At 45.0% G+C, this 17,419-nt stretch overlaps 1 protein-coding gene across 1 annotated transcript in view; it reads left to right on the top strand.

The window, feature by feature from the left end:
• ATP10A (ATPase phospholipid transporting 10A (putative)) overlaps positions 1 to 16,807 on the top strand; it is a gene marked incomplete at its 5' end in the record, with an annotated part of 107,718 nt that extends 90,911 nt beyond the window's left edge. Inside the window, 8 exons of the mRNA XM_080809662.1 lie at positions 2,647 to 2,974; positions 5,584 to 5,660; positions 8,487 to 8,612; positions 12,413 to 12,613; positions 14,449 to 14,529; positions 14,608 to 14,712; positions 15,186 to 15,373; positions 15,513 to 16,807. Coding sequence (XP_080665788.1) covers positions 2,647 to 2,974; positions 5,584 to 5,660; positions 8,487 to 8,612; positions 12,413 to 12,613; positions 14,449 to 14,529; positions 14,608 to 14,712; positions 15,186 to 15,373; positions 15,513 to 16,131 — 1,725 coding nt within the window. The 3' untranslated portion in view covers positions 16,132 to 16,807. The remainder of the gene's footprint in view (positions 1 to 2,646; positions 2,975 to 5,583; positions 5,661 to 8,486; positions 8,613 to 12,412; positions 12,614 to 14,448; positions 14,530 to 14,607; positions 14,713 to 15,185; positions 15,374 to 15,512) is intronic.
• Between the last annotated feature and the right edge of the window lie 612 nt (positions 16,808 to 17,419).

The following is a 17,419-nucleotide window of genomic DNA, read 5'->3' as shown; positions in this document are numbered from 1 at the left end:
ACCATTTTCATCATTTTATCACATCATATTAAAAGGTACATTCTATCAACATGACTAACCACTGATGGTTTTATGTTTGTCAGCTTTCTCCACTGTAAGCCAATTATTTTTACTCCTTTCCATATTGTACTCTTTGGAAGGAAGTGACTATGCACAGTTCACACTCAGAGTGTGGAGTTCTGTTTCCCCTCCTTGAGGACGGAGTATCTACGTAAATTACTTAGAAACCAATGAGCTGCTTATTTTGGTTAAGATGTTTTTTGGGTTTTGTTTTGGTTGTTTTTGGTTCTAAAATTTCTATTGGTTCTTCTTTATATCTTGTCTTTTTTTGTGAGACTTTCTTTCTATTCATTTCTAGAATGTCCACTCTTATTAGATAGAGCATTCTTATAATAGATGTTTCAGAGTCTTTCTCAAATAATTCTGGTATCTGTGATATCTTTGCTTTGGCTTTTGTTGACTGTCTTTTTTCACATGCATTGAGAATTTCCTGCTTCTTTGCATGCTGATGAATTTGGGGTTTATTGTAGGCATTTTGAATGACACTGGTTATTTTAAAATTCTGTGAAGAATGTGGATATATTCAAGGCAGGTAATCAGCCCTCTTAGATTCAAGCTCCAAGCTCTGAACAGCCTCTGGGTGGTGGTTTTGATGTCAGTTTTGTGTAGCCTTTACCAAGCTGTTAGACTCTGTCTCACACTTTTGCCACCCCTTAATAAAAGTTGGGAACTTGGGTGGCAGTCTATCCCAAGTTCAATTCTCAAAAGTCTTTGTTATGCCATTTAGGATTATGTCTATGTGTGCATGGTTTGTGGGTGAGTTCAGGAATTAATAAGCCATGCTATGGGGTCAGCTGGCCAAGCTCTTCCCTCTTCACCATTTTTTTTTTTTTTAAGTACTTTCTGGTTCTCTGGGACTCCCCTTTCCAATCCTCTGGCCAGAAAGCTGGGTTTGAGTTACCTTGCTCTACTTTGTACTTCTGCCCCAACACCTCCATCCAAGACCAAGTGGTGGTAGGACAGAGAGAAAAAGGCAGAAGTTATCTTACCACCACAGGACCACAGCTTCTCTAATAGAGTCTTTGGCAACAGATCATCCTGCTGCCACGATAGCAAAATTACCTGGGAGAATAGAGAAAAAGATAAATAAAACTGGGATTTCCCCTGTCTTCTCTGTGCATTGGGAGTTCTCTTTTCTACTCCTCCAGCGGGGGCAGGGATGGGGAGTAGAGGTTGGGGTTTCTCCTGGAGCTCCCTCTGTCCCTGCCTTGGCTCCTACTTCTAGGTTTTATGATGCTTGGGTACAGACCAGAGGGAAAATGGAAAACTCACCCACCTGTCCAGTGTACTTAGAACACTAGTCTTCCTCCCCAATGCAATAGCTTCTGTTTATTTTCAAAGTCCTCAAACAGTCGCCCTATGACTTCTCTATTCAGGTGCCATCGCTGCCTACAGTGGGGGAGCCAGGGTGCTTACTGCAGTTTACCTTAGCAGTGCTTGGTGCTAGCACAAGGGAACTCAGGGTGTTTGTAGAATGAGATTTCACAAATTTCACAAATTTCTCCCTCTTCATATCCTGTAATGCTTTTGCACATCCTAATCTGTGACTTCCTGTGATTGTGAGTATGTTCAGCTGCTGCTGTTTGTTCAGGAGCTAATAACTGTGTCTTCTCAGTCTTCCTTTTTCTTGTATCACTTTTCTAAATACAAAAGGTCCTCAATAAGCACTTGCTGAACACAGCTGGATTTCCAGGGTGCGTTGCAGGAAATTGGTTGCTTACCCAGTGGGCTCACTGTCCACAGAGGTCCAAGAACTACTTGCCTTCCCTGGAGTGTGTTTACTCCTGGAAATTGTCACCTCTCTTATGTCCCCTGACCTCTTGGCCTCCTCTATAAGTTTTCCTATTCTTTCTGGAACTCAGGCACAGTTTTGGAACTCAGGTACAATTTTATTGCCAGTAAAAGCCTCAGAAATTGTGCTTTTTTTTTTTTTTTAAAGATTCTCTTCATTTATTTGACAGACAGAGATCACAACTAGGCAGAGGCAGGCAGAGAGAGAGAGAGAGGAGGAAGCAGGCTTCCTGCTGAGCAGAGAGCCCGATGCGAGGCTCGATCCCAGGACCCTGGGATCATGACCTGAGCCGAAGGCAGAGGCTTTAACCCACTGAGCCACCCAGGCGCCCCATCAGAAATTATGCTTTTTAAAAACATTATTTCCCTGACCAACTGGAGAGCTTAGGGAAACCCTGATAATTACATTTCTTTAGAGGATAATCATCATAAAGACTTCTAAAAGGTTTCGTACCTCACAAGCAAGCAAAAATGGCTGAGTAAAGCCCTCAGAGAAGCATGGAGGAGTGCATGTTAGATGCCCTCAGCCAGCAGTTTAGCCATAGTACAGTCGGTTTTTGCAAACTGAAGACGTTCTCGTCTAACGTCCACAGGGTGTAATGGGCAGTGAAGTGGAGTCTTATCAAAACCCCAGACAAGCTTATCCTCTGCATGTGGACATCTTCAATGAACTTCCCTTCTGGGCAGAGCCTGCAGCCTGGTACCCTTGAGATTATCAGACTATCAGTGTCGAGGAGGGTAACAGAATGCGTGGTACAGCTGAGTGAACAGAGCTTCCTCTCATGTCCATTTCAGGAGGCCTGTGCGGCCTTGCTAGACCAGTGTCTACACTACGTGCAGTCCAGGACCCCCTGCAGCACCCCTGAGAAGACTGCAGGCGACGTGAGCGTGGGGTTCTCCCCTCTCTGCCCGCCCTCCGCGTCCACCACCTCTGGCCCCAGCCTGAGCCTCGTGATCGATGGGAGAAGTCTGGCCTATGCCCTCGAGAAAAACCTAGAAGACAAATTTCTCTTTCTCGCTAAGCAGTGCCGGTCAGTGCTTTGCTGTCGCTCGACACCTCTGCAGAAGAGTATGGTGGTGAAACTGGTCAGAAGCAAGCTGAAGGCCATGACCCTCGCCATAGGCAAGTATCCAGGCCAGCCAGGCTGGACCCTATGTCAATGAGTAGCCCTGTCCTAGGCGGCTGCTTCCTGGGGCGCGTCCTGGACTTCCCACACCGTCTGTGCTATGCTCTAAGATGGGAAAACACTTCCTTTCTCTTTTTTCTGCTTATAAAGTCACACCCAATGCAGGGAAAACACTTCCTTTCTCTTTTTTCTGCTTATAAAGTCACACCCAATGCAAGAAAATCAGCAGCCTGTTTGAAATATGAAACATGGACCTGAAAACCACAAAATGTGTACAACAGTTATAGCTTGTATATATAGCTGTATATAGTTATACAATGGAGGTTTAAGAAGACAAAGCTGACACTGTTTTCTTGGGAGACAGGAGATTAGACATTTGCTGTCCCAGGCAGCCTCTGTCACAGCAGAGCCCTGCACACTATTGTTTCAGAACACCTTAAAAAGAAGGCCCTCTGCAGGGGCTTCTGGTCACCGTGAGCCAACTGGAGTGCAAAACTCCATAATACTGCAAGAACCCAGAGAGTTGATGGTGATCGGAATCCCTGTTGCCTCTTATTCTTTGAACTTTACTGATTGTTCCAAGACAAGCATGTAATTAAATGAATCCATGTGAGTAGTTGCTAAACCTTACAGCATTTCCTTAAGGACTGTGCATCTAATGGTGGCTTTTCCTTGCAGACTTTTGGCCTGGAGAGCCTTCTAGGGTCCTCTCCAGTGCTACCCAGTCCTCACCTACCTCCTCCCAGGGCATCATCCCCACCCACTCTGGCTGGGGTGCCATCTGCAGCCAGGCTTGGGGACTCAGCAGCACCATCTGCTGGTGGGGGCCGGGAAAGACTGCAGGTAGCCCAGGGAAAGGGGTGATCCTCTGATCCCCAGATACCAAAAAAATTTGGTCTCCCTGAATATAGAGTCTATACCTAGGTGAGATTTGGTTCTGAAATAAAAGATCCTCGCCAATCAATAATGATTACAGTGTTTTCTGCAAAGGGTCTTTGACAGTTTCCTGATGTGGGGATTGCTACTCTCTCACACAGGACAGAGTTGAGGCTGGTAGAGCCTGGGTCTGAGGTGGGATGGCCTTAGTGTGGTTGTTATGGAGACAGCCCTGTACATCTTGAGGACTTTGGTAATCACTAAGGGTAGGGAGATGACTGTAGATGTGAACACATGTTTACCCTGACTCCGTGGTCCAGGCTATGGGAAGGCCCCAGCTGTGGCCCTCTTCCAGGGGAGGCTGTTTCAGTCCACCTTTGCCCTCATGTATCTGGAGTGGCCTTCAGAGCTCCCTTAGCAAGTGATACAGGTTGGTGCTGAGGAGTGTGCAGGCTGGGTGCAGGCTTCTCTGAGGTCCTTTCCATGGTGGCATGAGGACCACGCCCCCAGTAAGGCTGGTGTAACACATGAATGAATAAATTACATTTTCACAGCCGAGTCAGTGCCTGGGTCAGCCATGGAATCACTGGTGTATGGTATTCATTAAAAAAAATAATAATAATAATGGAAGTAAAGTCTTAGTTGGTTAGAAAGTAAGAAAAAACAAAATAGAATCTCAGAAGGGAAAGGGAAAGTAATGGCCCATCAGAACTTCAGCTCATTTCTTTGACCATAAATGAAAGTACTGATGGCACCTAGTCCCAGGTGTCCAGTGGTTAATAATGTAGAGAACATTGTTGCCTGCCATATCTCACTTTGATTGGGACATTCTGGGAAAAGGTGCAGAGATTGCTAATGACTTCACAGAATTTCAATTTCGTGAATATTGACTGATCACTCATGTTAGGCCAGTGCAAAAAAAGTACAGAAAAATCACAGGACCGAGACATCCTGTAACCATGTTATGAATCACTCTGACTTGTATATCTGCACTTTTTGCATATTTGAAACTTGGGAGATACTCTGTGATTGGGTCCTTCTGCTGCCATATTCCTGAGTGACAGTGACTTTAAGTCTCTGCTTGCTTTTCCCCAAAGGCGATGAGATCTCTGACCTTTGTCCTCTGTTCCTAACCATTTTCTGTCAGCAGCTTGACTGAATAAATAGGAGTTCTTCTTTATCACATCTTTAGAGGGCCCAAAGGTAAGCACAATAGCTAATAAGCTAGCTGGTAATCAGGGTACAGAAAGAGCTCTACAGTTTGCTGGGCAGAACTTAACTTCCTTTTTTCAGTTTAGAAAACCACTCATGTAAGCATGAATTAGAATAGCCTTTACTGATACGCTCTACATGTGATAAAGGCTAGAGCTTGGTAAATAGTAACGATGATGGTGATAGCATCTTTATTGCACCAGACACCGTGTTAAGGACTCTATCTCTAGGTATATGAGCCAATAATGTAGAGTGAATATTAAGCAAAATGGTGACCATGCTAGCCTGCTTTCGGAAACATGTCTTGATGTGACTGGCAGTTCTAAACCTCACACCATGTTTGTTCTGACTGCTTAACTCAATTTTCCCAGGGCAGACTCTGCACTGCTTCTTCCTTACTCATCCCCATGACCCTTTCACAGGACTCAGCCCAGTAGGGACCCCATGAAGATCGGTCAAGCCATTTGATTCTGTGCATCTCAACTCAAACGATTCTTCCTGCCTATGCTGTTTCTAGGAGATGGAGCCAATGATGTCAGCATGATCCAGGTGGCAGATGTGGGTGTGGGAATCTCGGGCCAGGAGGGCATGCAGGTAAAGACCAAACAGGGCTGTCCTATGTGACCAGTTGGCCCACTGTCATACCTTGTCATAGGCTTTGTCCAACAAAGCTAAAGGGTTGGCCTTCAGTGCAATGTGATGCTCACCTTCTACTAAGCCGTAGAAGATAAGGTAGAGGTGGCTAGTTCTTCATGTTTATGAAGCAGTAAATAGCTTTTCCTAGGTCTCTAAGTATATTTTTGTGAAATAAGTGGAACAGAGTTAGGCAAGGTGAGTCATCACCTTCTCTCTGACTATTTATGGCTCATCCTTGGAAGAAAGCATGTTTTACTGTTCCATTTGAAAAAATGACTCTGCTGTAGGACTGTTGGAACCTGGTATCGCTATAAAAATGGAATGTAGCCATCTTGACTCACATGAAAATTTATTTCTGCCTTTTTCATTTGCCACTATGTTGGCTCTTAACATGTGATTCAGATGCCGAACACCGAGTTAATTAAAATTAATTTTCTTCTGGATGTAAGATCACAACAATTTGCAACATTTGATTAATTTTGAATCATGACATTTTTTTAAGTTGGTGGAGACTTTAGAAAACAACGTTTCCAGTTTCCTTCTAAAAATTCCAGATGCTGGTCACCATTTAGTCATTGGTTGATTTATTCACTGATGCAGTCAGTATTTATTCAGTGAACACTTGTATGTGCCAGGCCTTTGCAGAGCTCACTAATTTTCTTACCTGACATTAAAATAACAGTAAGATGGAAAGTCCCGAGCTAGAAACCCAGTAGTTCCTCTTGGCCCATCCTTAGCGTGTACCTTACTCTCTTCCTGCCTTCATTTGACCTGAGTCACTGTGTCATGTTACTTATGTGGTTTTAATTCTTCCATGAAATGAAAGTGCAGCCCAGGGTTGAACTCAACCCTGCCTTTTTTTTTTTTTTAAGATTTTATTTATTTATTTGACAGAGAGAGAGTAGAGAGAGCACAAGTAGGCAGAGAGGCAGGCAGAGGGAGAGGGAGAAGCAGGCCCCCCACTGAACAAAGAGTTCAATGTGGGACTCCATCCCAGGACCCTGGGAGCATGACCTGAGCCAAAGACTGACGCTTAAGTGATTGAGCCACCCAGGCACCTCATCCCAGCCTTTTAATGCCATGTACATGGGGAGTGGATGGATGAACAAAATTGTTGGTTCATTCTGATGTTTTCATTATCATCTCCATTGCACCTGTTTCCTGTAGTGAAAAGCTGACCAGGGAAGTGCCTGTAAATAGCACATGCAGAGAAATACACCAAGTAAATACATTTTGTATGAAACACTCTCACGTTTGTGGATGGGGAGGAGGCTGAGCTACCACCACTGTTCACTTCCTCAAGTCAGGGGCCAGTGCAGATATATACTTCAAGCCATGTGAGGAATGATGGGAACAGCCAAATGACAAGGCACATACCAAGGCGAAGCTTTGAGTGGGAATAACTGCTAGGTAAGACGTTGTTGGATGCTTCTGCATTTATTTGAAGCTACACTTCCTATTGAGGATACATTATGTAAGATGATGGCAAGGCCTGATACCTTTTCTTACTGTTCCAAGTGCTCAGGTTCCCGGGAATATTTTCCCTGCTTGCATTTTAGTGACTCCAGTAAGCAAAGGTGAGCTCTTTGGAAGATGGACTTTGTGGGACGCTGTGGTAACACGGACACTAGGCATCTGAGCAGAGTCATCAAGAATGAGTGAGGGTGTTGGAGCTCTCCTGCTTAGCCAAAGTGAGAAGCTTATCCCAGCTGGGCAAAGGAGATTCTGCATCTCTGAGAAGCTTGGTGTTCATGGGGTCATCTGGTCCACCGTGTTTATTGAGCACCAGCACTGACTGGGAACTTGAGGTACATGGTGATCACATCTACTCTCCTGGCTCTCATGGAAGTTGAGGAGACAGATACTTATTTTAAATGTACATAAATAGTCATAACTCTTATAAAATGATATAAAGAGAAACACTGGTTTTGGTGTCGAGTATTTCACAAGAAGATCTAACCTAGCTGGGAGCATTTTGTAAGGCTTCCTTGACAGAGGGACAAACAGGGCCTAAATTTGGAGGTGGGAAGGAGTGGCAGAAGGCTGGAGATGAGTACACAAAGCCCTCAAACCCCAATGTTGATAGGAAAAGGTATAGAAACAGTATTTGCTTTGAAATCCTTAACTTTGGGTTTAGAAAGCAGACATTTGAAGGCTTCACACTTTTTTGTCATGTAAAATGACATTATTCTGTTTCACTTAAGGGACCACATCAACTGCTATCTAACTCTTTTCAAGGAGTTATTTGACTAGAGGGAAATCAGTTGAATTTTAAAAGAAGACTTACATTTTTGTGTAGAATAAGCCTCCAAAAATAAGCAGAAATCTATCTTTTCCTGACAATTTCTTTGAGATTTTTTTTTCAACAGAGAAATTCATTATATGGTAGATTCTAAGATACTCGATACAAAAGGTGTCATTTTGATGGCATTTCTCTGCCCCTGTCTCTCGCTATCTCTGTCTCTCTCTCAAATAAATAAATAAAATCTTTAAAAAGGGGGGGGGCATGGGAAAACAAAAACTTTTAAAAATCAATTACATATATTCAGAATCTTAAATGAGTACTATAAAATGACACCCCTGAACAAGAATGCTTGCTGAGATTGATTTATTTTTTTAATTAAAAGAGATAATAAGGGAAATGGGGATAAAGTAAGCCCTGGCCAATCACGTGCACATTGTGTTTGAAACTGGATTTCTCCATTCCTTGTATTTGGGGGAGATAAGACAGACCTTGGACGGAGTAAGGTGTCACCAATAACAAGGACTTTGCTCCCTTTCAAGGCAGTGATGGCCAGTGACTTTGCCGTGCCAAGATTCCGATACCTCGAGAGACTCTTAATTGTTCACGGACATTGGTGCTATTCCCGACTTGCCAACATGGTGCTGTATTTCTTCTACAAAAATACAGTAGGTATTTGATACTTCTGGTTTCTAGAGGGTTTTTTGTTTGTTTTGTTTTGTTTTTTGGTTTCTAGAGTTTTTACATCAAAAATCCTGAGCTGAGATTTATCAGACCATCCCCTGAATGTGGCCATGTGGGCATCCCAGAGCTTCCTGTTGGTTCCATTCTCCTTGGCCTTTGTGAACTTTCCCCAGGCCTAGCCTGGCCTTTCCCCCTATGGGCTCAAGAAGTCTAGTTCACAGGGTCGTGAAGGTAGCTGCCCCTCTGAAGGAGAAAGTTGTGAAAACAGATCAAACAAGAACGTCTACTTAGTGCTTTATAATAAGAAGTGGGGGAATCATGAGTTGCAGTGGTCTGTACAAGGTCACACAGTTAGGGAGTAGTCAAGGCTGCATTTAACCCCAGCTCATTGGACTCCCAACTCTTAGCCACTCTGTTCATGTGTTTCCTGGGAGCAGACTGCTAAGGTATCCATAGACAGGAATCCTCTAATCAGTGCTCTTTCTAGAGCAGACAGGGAAATCCAGGGATAAGCAGGAGTGCAGTGGCAGTGCTGGAGTCAGAATGAGAGCACTTAGTCATGCTGTGATCCCAACACTGAATGGCCTCTCTAGAAACATAACCACACTGGGCCAGGTGTGTGAGTCCCCTGGTCAGGACACAGGTGTAGGGCCCCAGGAACAGGGCCACCAGCAGGTCCTTGCCACACTTTCTCCCGTGCTGTCAGGGCAGACGTGCCCCCTTCTGGCCAGCTCTATCTATAACTGACCATCCAGTTAGGTCATGCCTAGGCCTGGCTGACTGATTACAGTTCTGTCTCTCCAGAGACTCTCTTCCAGGGCCATGCTCCATTTCATGTTGATCCTAATGTTTAACTCTTAGTTCCTTTATTACTAAGCCCTTGGCAGACAGGTGTCCTTCTCCATAGTCCTCTAGCATGGATGCCATGGCCATTTTAGAATCCTGATCTTCTCATAGGTAAAGGGTCGACATTCTGCTAGGAAGTTGCTAAGTTGCTGCTTGTTGCTCTTGTCTCTAAAACCTTGTGGCTGAATGTACAAACAAGGAGACAAAATAAATAAACTCTTGGGGTAAGTGATCTTTCAGGGTGGTTCCATAATTCTGCCACATTGGATGCCACAATTCCAGTGTCAGGATCATCCTATACTCTCCTAAAAAAGAACAAAATACAATAAATTAAAAGATATCTATCTATCTATCTATCTATATATATATATATATAGAGAGAGAGAGAGCTTTTTCCTCTTTCCATTAAAAGATCTCCATGCTAACTCTAAACTGCCATCAGTGTAACTCTTGTTCATCTTCCTGTTGGTTCTGGAGATTTAGACCTATCTGCTTTTCCCAACCCTCTTGCTCCCCTTACTCTCACCCATTTTGCAAAATGTCTTCTAATAAATGAATACAAGTACCCAGGATCAATCACATCATGTCTAATTTGATCAGTTGGGTCCTGGAAATTAATTCTGATTAGGTTCTGCCTGGGATTCTGTCCAAGGAAGACTGTGCCATGCTTCCCTTGGCCTTGGCCAATTACTCCCCGCTTTCTCTCAACCACCTGGCATTGCATCCCCAGAGCTGAGGCCCCATGCATATACTTGCAAGCCTAGAATTTCCCAGTTCCCAGAGGTGGGGGGATGCTTGAGTATAGATGAGTGAGGCTGGGCAGGTAGAACCCCGGCTCTGTTTCTGTCATTAATTTCTGTGCAATCTTGAGCAAGTTGCTTGCTTTCTAGGGATTTTGTTTCCTTTATTTGAAAACAAAGCATGAGAGTTGAGCTCTGCTTCTCCATAATTCCTCATGAAAATTTCTCAGACTGAGGGGAGGGAATTCAGCATTTCAGTTGCAAGTAAGTGCCAGAGTGGCCACCTGAATGGGCGCAGCCTCCTGCCTGGCAGGATGAATCTGTCCTCATAGAGGGGATGGGAAGGAGAAGGGGATGTCTGTCTTTATCCCATATAAGATGCAAGACCTCTGTTAACAAGCGCTCAGTCTAGTTGAGAGGCGCAAGGATAATTACCCTACCTCCCAAAGTGAGAAATTCATTAGTTTTAGGAGTAAGTTAGTCTTCCCTTCCAATAAAGAACAGAAAAGAAAAGTTTCCATAGCAACAGAAGTTTGGGAAGAAGGCTTTTTGGTACTATAAGAAAAAAAAATGTCAATTAACTGAGTACTTTTCCTCCTCTTTCTCTTGACTCTAGTTGTTCACTGATGAGTCATTAGGCTGAGCCTGTGGGGGTGGGTGAGAGAAAGTCAGCCGTGGGAGTGAGAAGGGAAGAAAATCAATGAAAAACCCAAGTCTGTCAGTTTTCGGTGTGGAAGGGTAAGTTGCACTAAGTCATAGATTGAAACAAGACTTGGAGGATATGTGTCATTGCTTCCTGATCTTCAGACCAAGCCATTTGCAGGTCCAGGACCCGAACCTCAGAGAAGGTAAGTGACGGAGTCAAGGTCACAGAGAGAGATAGTGGCAACTTCAGAAGCCAAACCCAGGCCATTACCTGTGGTCCCCAGCAGAGAATGTTCTCCACCTCGGGGTGTCTGCCCTCCAGGCCAAGACCCACAAGTGGTTTGAACAGGTCAGCTTTTATTACTCACCCAATGGCCATAGTCAAGTCATTCAATATCTTGGACGTGAGATTCCTTTTCTCTGAATCGAGTAAACACACTAGCCTGCTTGAGCCTCATAGGAAATAGCTGTACTGCTAACTGAAACAACAATAAATCACAGTGTTCAAGGAGACTTTGTGAGTACTTTAAATGCATTAGTTCATTAATCCTCACAACAGCCCAAAGCTAAGTATTGTTAGGGGGTGCCCATTTCAAGGACAAGGACACTGAGGCAGAAAAGGGTCAAATGATCTATGCCAAAATATACAGCTAATAGGTTAAATGCTTTACCATTGCTAAATTGCCATGCCCCATGTAAACGCACTCAAGCCGCTGATGTTCAGTGATCAAGTAATAAGGGGAAGAGATCCACTCAACTCTTCCTACTGAGCATGGACTTGAAGAGGCTGCTCAATCTCCCTGACCCTCACTTTCCTGTTCAGCAAGGCAGGGGTAGCTATGAGAACCAGTGATTATACCTATACCTCATCTGCCACTAGAGTGCCCGGTGGATATCTGGGCTTGGTCACAGCAGCAATGCTGGTATTGACTTTGTTGCTGTGTGTGTGTGTGTTCCCCCTGCCATGGGAGTCAATAATTGCCCACGGTTCCTCATCAGAAAGGGTATGTAACTAAAGAGAGAAGCAAGATCCGAGATGTAGAATAGATAGGTTTGGTTTAGGATCACAGAGGACAGCTACTAGGGAAGGTCCCTGCTGTACCTTTGTGGGGAATTTCTATATTCAACTGGACCTTATCTCCTCACCTGGCTGTGGCGACAAGATACAAAGAGTTTGTCCTGTGAAGTGAAGGGACTGTCAGGAAGGACCTAGCCAGCACTTCCATAGGTGCTCAAGCTATTCCATTCGATCTGCATTTCCTGTGGGCTGTTATCAGCATTGTCTCTCAATGGGCTGTCCTTGGGAATTTCCATCTCCCATTGCCAATTTCCATCTCCCATCTTCATGCTGAAGGGAATGGGGGGGGGGTGGGGCAGAGAGCGAGAGAGAGCACGAGAGCATGCTATGAGATTAGGGCTTTGTTTGGAGGAAATTTCTGCCTCTAAATTCAATCTTTATAGTCAAATTCTACAAAACCCTTAGATACCTTGGATATGAATCTGCAAGGACAGCTAAGAATTGCTTGTCCCCCTTCTTCCTTTCTTGATTTCAGATGTTCGTGGGCCTCCTGTTTTGGTTCCAGTTTTACTGTGGCTTCTCTGCGTCTGCCATGATTGACCAGTGGTATCTGATCTTCTTTAATCTGCTCTTCTCGTCACTTCCCCAGCTCGTGACTGGGGTGCTGGACAAGGACGTGCCAGCCGAAGTGCTGCTGACTGAACCACAGCTCTACAAGAGTGGCCAGAACATGGAGGTGAGGCTCCTTTCCTGCCCCCGTCTCCTACTGCTCGGCCCTCCCACTCTCCACATTCACCTACAGACAGTGAAAGTCTCTACACCTCCCTTTAAATGGACACCCTGGGAGAAATTGTTAAAATTTTGGAAAATGACCCGTGGGCAGTAAAAAAATGGATTCTGTCTACTTGATTGTGTAGGAGCTGTGTATTATAATGGTTGGAGTGATGGTATCCTGGTATACGCATATGTCCAAACTCATCAAGATGTATAACATTAAATGTGTGCAGTTTTTGTGTACCAATGTACCTCAATAAAAAAAAAGGGGGAGGTTAATAGAAAAAAAATATAATGACATGAAAATTCTCTATACCAACAGTCTCCAGGAGCCTAAGGAAAGTCCCCTTGGAATCAAAGTCAGGGTCATGTGGATTGCTGCCTCCTGCACAGGGATTTTTCTAAAACAATCCCCTCAAAATGTGATTTATTTTGAATGGGAATTAACCAGCAGATAAACCCATGGAGAATCCATTGAAAGAATAAGCGAATACAAACAGATATAAGTATATGTTTACATCAACACAACACATGGATTGACAGGCTAATTACTAGCTATTCCTACCAGCATTTAAAGTTGGCCCTCTAAATGCTTCTCTTTGCTAGTTGGAATTATTGTGTGTGTGCAAAGGGAATGGAGCTCCCTATGTCTTATAACAGTCTCTGATTTAGAATTTGTTTACTTTTGAGTTGACTTCCCCTGGTCACCTTCATTGACACTGGGTTCCCTCAAGGTAGGCAGCAGGAGTGGGGCTGTGGGGTGGGAACAACTGAGGGTCAAGCAGATGAGGAGGGCCTCTGCGTGATACCTTTCACTGGAGGAATGGCTGTGCTCAGCTTGTCCTCCTGTCCTTGGTCAGGGGCTGGGCTGGCCAAGGGAACAAGACACAAGAAGTTTGTCCTATGGAGATAGAGGACTGAGGGAGGCACCTAGACAGCTCTTTCTTAAGCGCTCAGTAAGTGCTCATTCAGGCCAATCTACAGTTCCTGTAGGCCAGTACCAGCCCCAGCTGCTTAGGAGCTCAGAGTCAAATACAAATGTAGTTGCCCAGGAAATGAAGTCTTGATCAGTCCATATCAAGGTCATTTGCCCTCCGTGTACAGCTTTTTTATTTTAACATTAAACACTTCCATGGTCCATTTTTTTTTAAAAAGACTCACTTTTAAGAAACATTCCAGGGGACCCAACAACAAAGGGCAGCAACATCATGCAAAGTAGGAGCAGAAGAACTCAGATTGGAGCAGGACATGCAGAATTTGAGGTGCTGTTCCCTATTGTAGAAAAATGCTCCCTCGGGGGCACCTGAGTGGCTCAGTCAGCTAAGCGTCCAACTTGGGATTTTGGCTTAGGTCATGATATCAGGGTGATGAGATCGAGCCCCACTTTGGGCTCCATCATCACTGGGGAGTCTGCCTGAGATTCTCTCCCTCTGCCGCTCCCCTGCTCTCTCTCTCTCAAATAAATAAATCTTGCTTTAAAAAAAATGCTCCCTCTTAGGATTTAGGAAGCCGTTTTATGTGTTTTATGTGTCTGCTGTTGACATAGATCTAGAGAAGCTGGTCTTGTGGACAGATGCTCCGAATGATTGACCCAGCTGAGGATGATGCCTCTGCAGACATTCGTTAGTCTTTTCTTCCCTCATCCTCTGGGACCCGACCCCAACTCGCCAAAGTCTTGAATTAGCAAGTTCCCCTGGGGTGCTTATCTTGTGCATCAATGGCCCTGTACTACTGGAAGACATCATTTGAAGAGATTCTTACTTCTCTGTAATTTCTGTGCTTGTTTTTGTGTCTAAGGAGTATCGGCCACGCACGTTCTGGTTAAACATGGCTGATGCTGCCTTCCAGAGCCTGGTTTGCTTTTTCATTCCTTACCTGGTAAGTTGGTACCGGGAACAGCCTTTCTCACCAGCTTCATCCAGCAACCCACAGACATAGGACACTTCTGTCTTTCAGGCCTACTATGACTCAGACACAGATGTATTTACCTGGGGAACCCCCATCACGGCCATCGCGCTGTTCACCTTCCTTCTGCACCTGGGTATTGAAACCAAGACCTGGGTAAGAGCTGTGGGCATGATCCCAGGGGGTGCTGATGCTGCGGACCCCACACTCCCAGGCAGATTCCATGACATCTAGAAGATTTCTGAGCAGACAGGTGACTTCAATGCCAGCTTCACTGTGGAGAAGGGAAACACGTACATGGGCCCGCCACATGTGTATTGGAGCTCCTTGGTGTGGGAACTGCCACATCCTGACCGGTGTCTTCACCTGGGCAGCACTTTGCTCCTTCCTGCCCATTCTCTTCTCCTCCGCCTCATGCCGCCCTTTCCCTCTGTCTTTCCTTCCTATGCCTGACTTCCATCTCCTTGACTGTGCCCAGGGTGGTTCACCGGTGCCGAAGGCTTCATCAGACCCTCCCAGCTGCCTGTGCCACAGACCCATGTTTTCACTAAGCCCTGAGAACAGCTACGCACTGATGGATAACCAGTGCAACTCTGTTTAAATAAATGCCCTTTCTCTTTCCCCCTTAGACCTGGCTCAACTGGATAGCTTGCGGCTTCAGTATCCTTCTGTTTTTCACTGTGGCTTTGATTTACAATGCTGCTTGTGCGACGTGTTATCCTCCGTCCAACCCGTATTGGACTATGCAGACATTGCTGGGCGACCCCGTGTTCTATTTGACTTGTCTCATAGCACCTGTTGCTGCACTGCTTCCCAGGTGGGTATCGGGGACAGTGTCCCTCAAGTCCTAAACGAGCTCTGAGAGCATTCTCAGACCTGTGTTTTTATACTGTGAAAATCTCAGAAGACTCAAAGTCACCACCCACAGATGACTGTTTTTCATATGCTCTTTCCAGATTGTTTTTCAAAGCCGTGCAGGGGAGTCTTTTCCCCACCCAACTTCAACGGGGGCGCCAACTGGCCAAGAGGCCCCCCAAGAAACTCATTGCTCCCAAAGAGAACTTTGCTCAGGGACACTCTCCAGGAGAACCCAGAACTGAGTCATCGGAACAGAAGAGCATCGGTACCTCTGGACCCCTCTCCCAGGATTGCACCTCACAGGCGTCATGGCACGGACAACAACCAGCCTGCTCCCCAGAGGCTAGTGGGGAGCCCAATGCGGTGGACATGAATGTACCTTTAAGGGAAGACATTCTGCTGGAGGGACTGAGCAGTCAGGCCCCAGGGTCCTCCATGCCAAGGGAGCCTATCCTGGAAGGATGTCCTGGGGACTCCAAGATGAAACCCACCCACACCAGCAGGGCAGCCCCCCTGTCATCCATTTTCAACCTGCCCAACTTCAGCTCCCTCAACTGGATTTCCTCCCTCTCACTGGTCAGTGGGCTGGGAAGTGTCTTACAGTTCTCTCGAAGTAGTTTACAGATGGACAAACAGGACAGCGAGTTCTTGCCCAGCCCACCTCAGCCAGACCAGGATCTGTGTGGCTTAAGTGGGCAGACCACTGACTACTTCTAGGAACATCTTCCAGGGACTGCAATGGATGGCTTGTAGCAGTGAAAACCTTGAAATGGCCTCTTTTTTTTTTTTTTTTTATAACTTAGATGTTATATTATTTATGTTTATTATTTGCACAGAAGAGTTCTAGTGAGATGTATTTTATGTTTCCAAGGCTAACAAAGGAAATGAAAGGTACCAAAAAAGAAAGTTTATTTTTTAAAAGTTCTAAGTAGAATATATTGAAAAGAAAAATAAGAGCTTTAACATTTATAAAAGTTTAAAGAAGAGTAACACTTGAAAAGTGTGTTTAGATTTATTTTTTCATCTCATTTTATAAGAAAATGCAATATGATTGATATTCTCCAACAGAATGACCTTCGCTTTCCCCATGTGAAAATGTGTGTATGAGCTCAGTGAATCCCAGTGGGTGTGGACAGCAGTGAGGGGAGATGACAGGGCAAGCATGCCACTTCTCTGTCCTTGTCCCCTGTTCCCCCACACTGCCTCCACCAGCCTCGGATAGCTTGGCTCTGTTTCACCCAGAAAAGGGATGGAAGGAATGCACGCAAGGAGTTCATCCGAATGTTGAAATCTATGCAGGCATTCTGTAAAGATTGCCTTGTAGGCATTACAGTCCCTATGTAGGGTCTTGCCTGTCAAAATCATAACAAGCAATAAACAACCTTCACTTTGCAAAGAGAATGGGTCCTGTTGCCACTATTGTATGAAGTATTAATATGTGACCTAACAGCATGTTCTGAGTACCACAGGGCACTTCCTCATGGCAAGTCCTTTTAAACACCGTGAAGAATACAGCTGGGTGCCCCACACTGTAATGCTATGACCCCAGGTTATATCATGGCTCCATACACTAGGCTACCAACCCCACAAGAATCTTCCTGTCAAGAGGCCAGGCTTTTTAAGTGTGTATCTTTAGACAATTTGTCTTATGAGGCATTATTTCTGTTCCTCTAAGCATAGGGAAGGGGGGGAAACTACCCAAGGCAGTTAATTATATAGCATCCCCTCTGCAGAGACCTCTTTTTGCACTTAAAACTTTTTTTTTTAATTTAAACTCAACTTAGTTAACATACAGTGTATTATTAGTTTCAGGGGTAAAATTTAGTGATTCATCAGCTGCATATAAAACCCAGTGCTCAGGGGTGCCTGGGTGGCTCAGTGGGTTAAAGCCTCTGCCTTCAGCTCAAGTCATGAACCCAGGATCCTGGGATCAAGCCCCGCTTTGGGATCTCTGCTCGGCAGGGATCCTGCTTCCTCCTCTCTCTCTGCCTGCTTCTCTGCCTAC

This window comes from Martes martes, assembly GCF_963455335.1.
Source record: "Martes martes genome assembly, chromosome: 7".
NCBI classification, from domain to species: domain Eukaryota; kingdom Metazoa; phylum Chordata; class Mammalia; order Carnivora; family Mustelidae; genus Martes; species Martes martes.
Note: the sequence above shows the minus strand (reverse complement) of the source record. Positions and strands in the feature narration are given on the sequence as shown.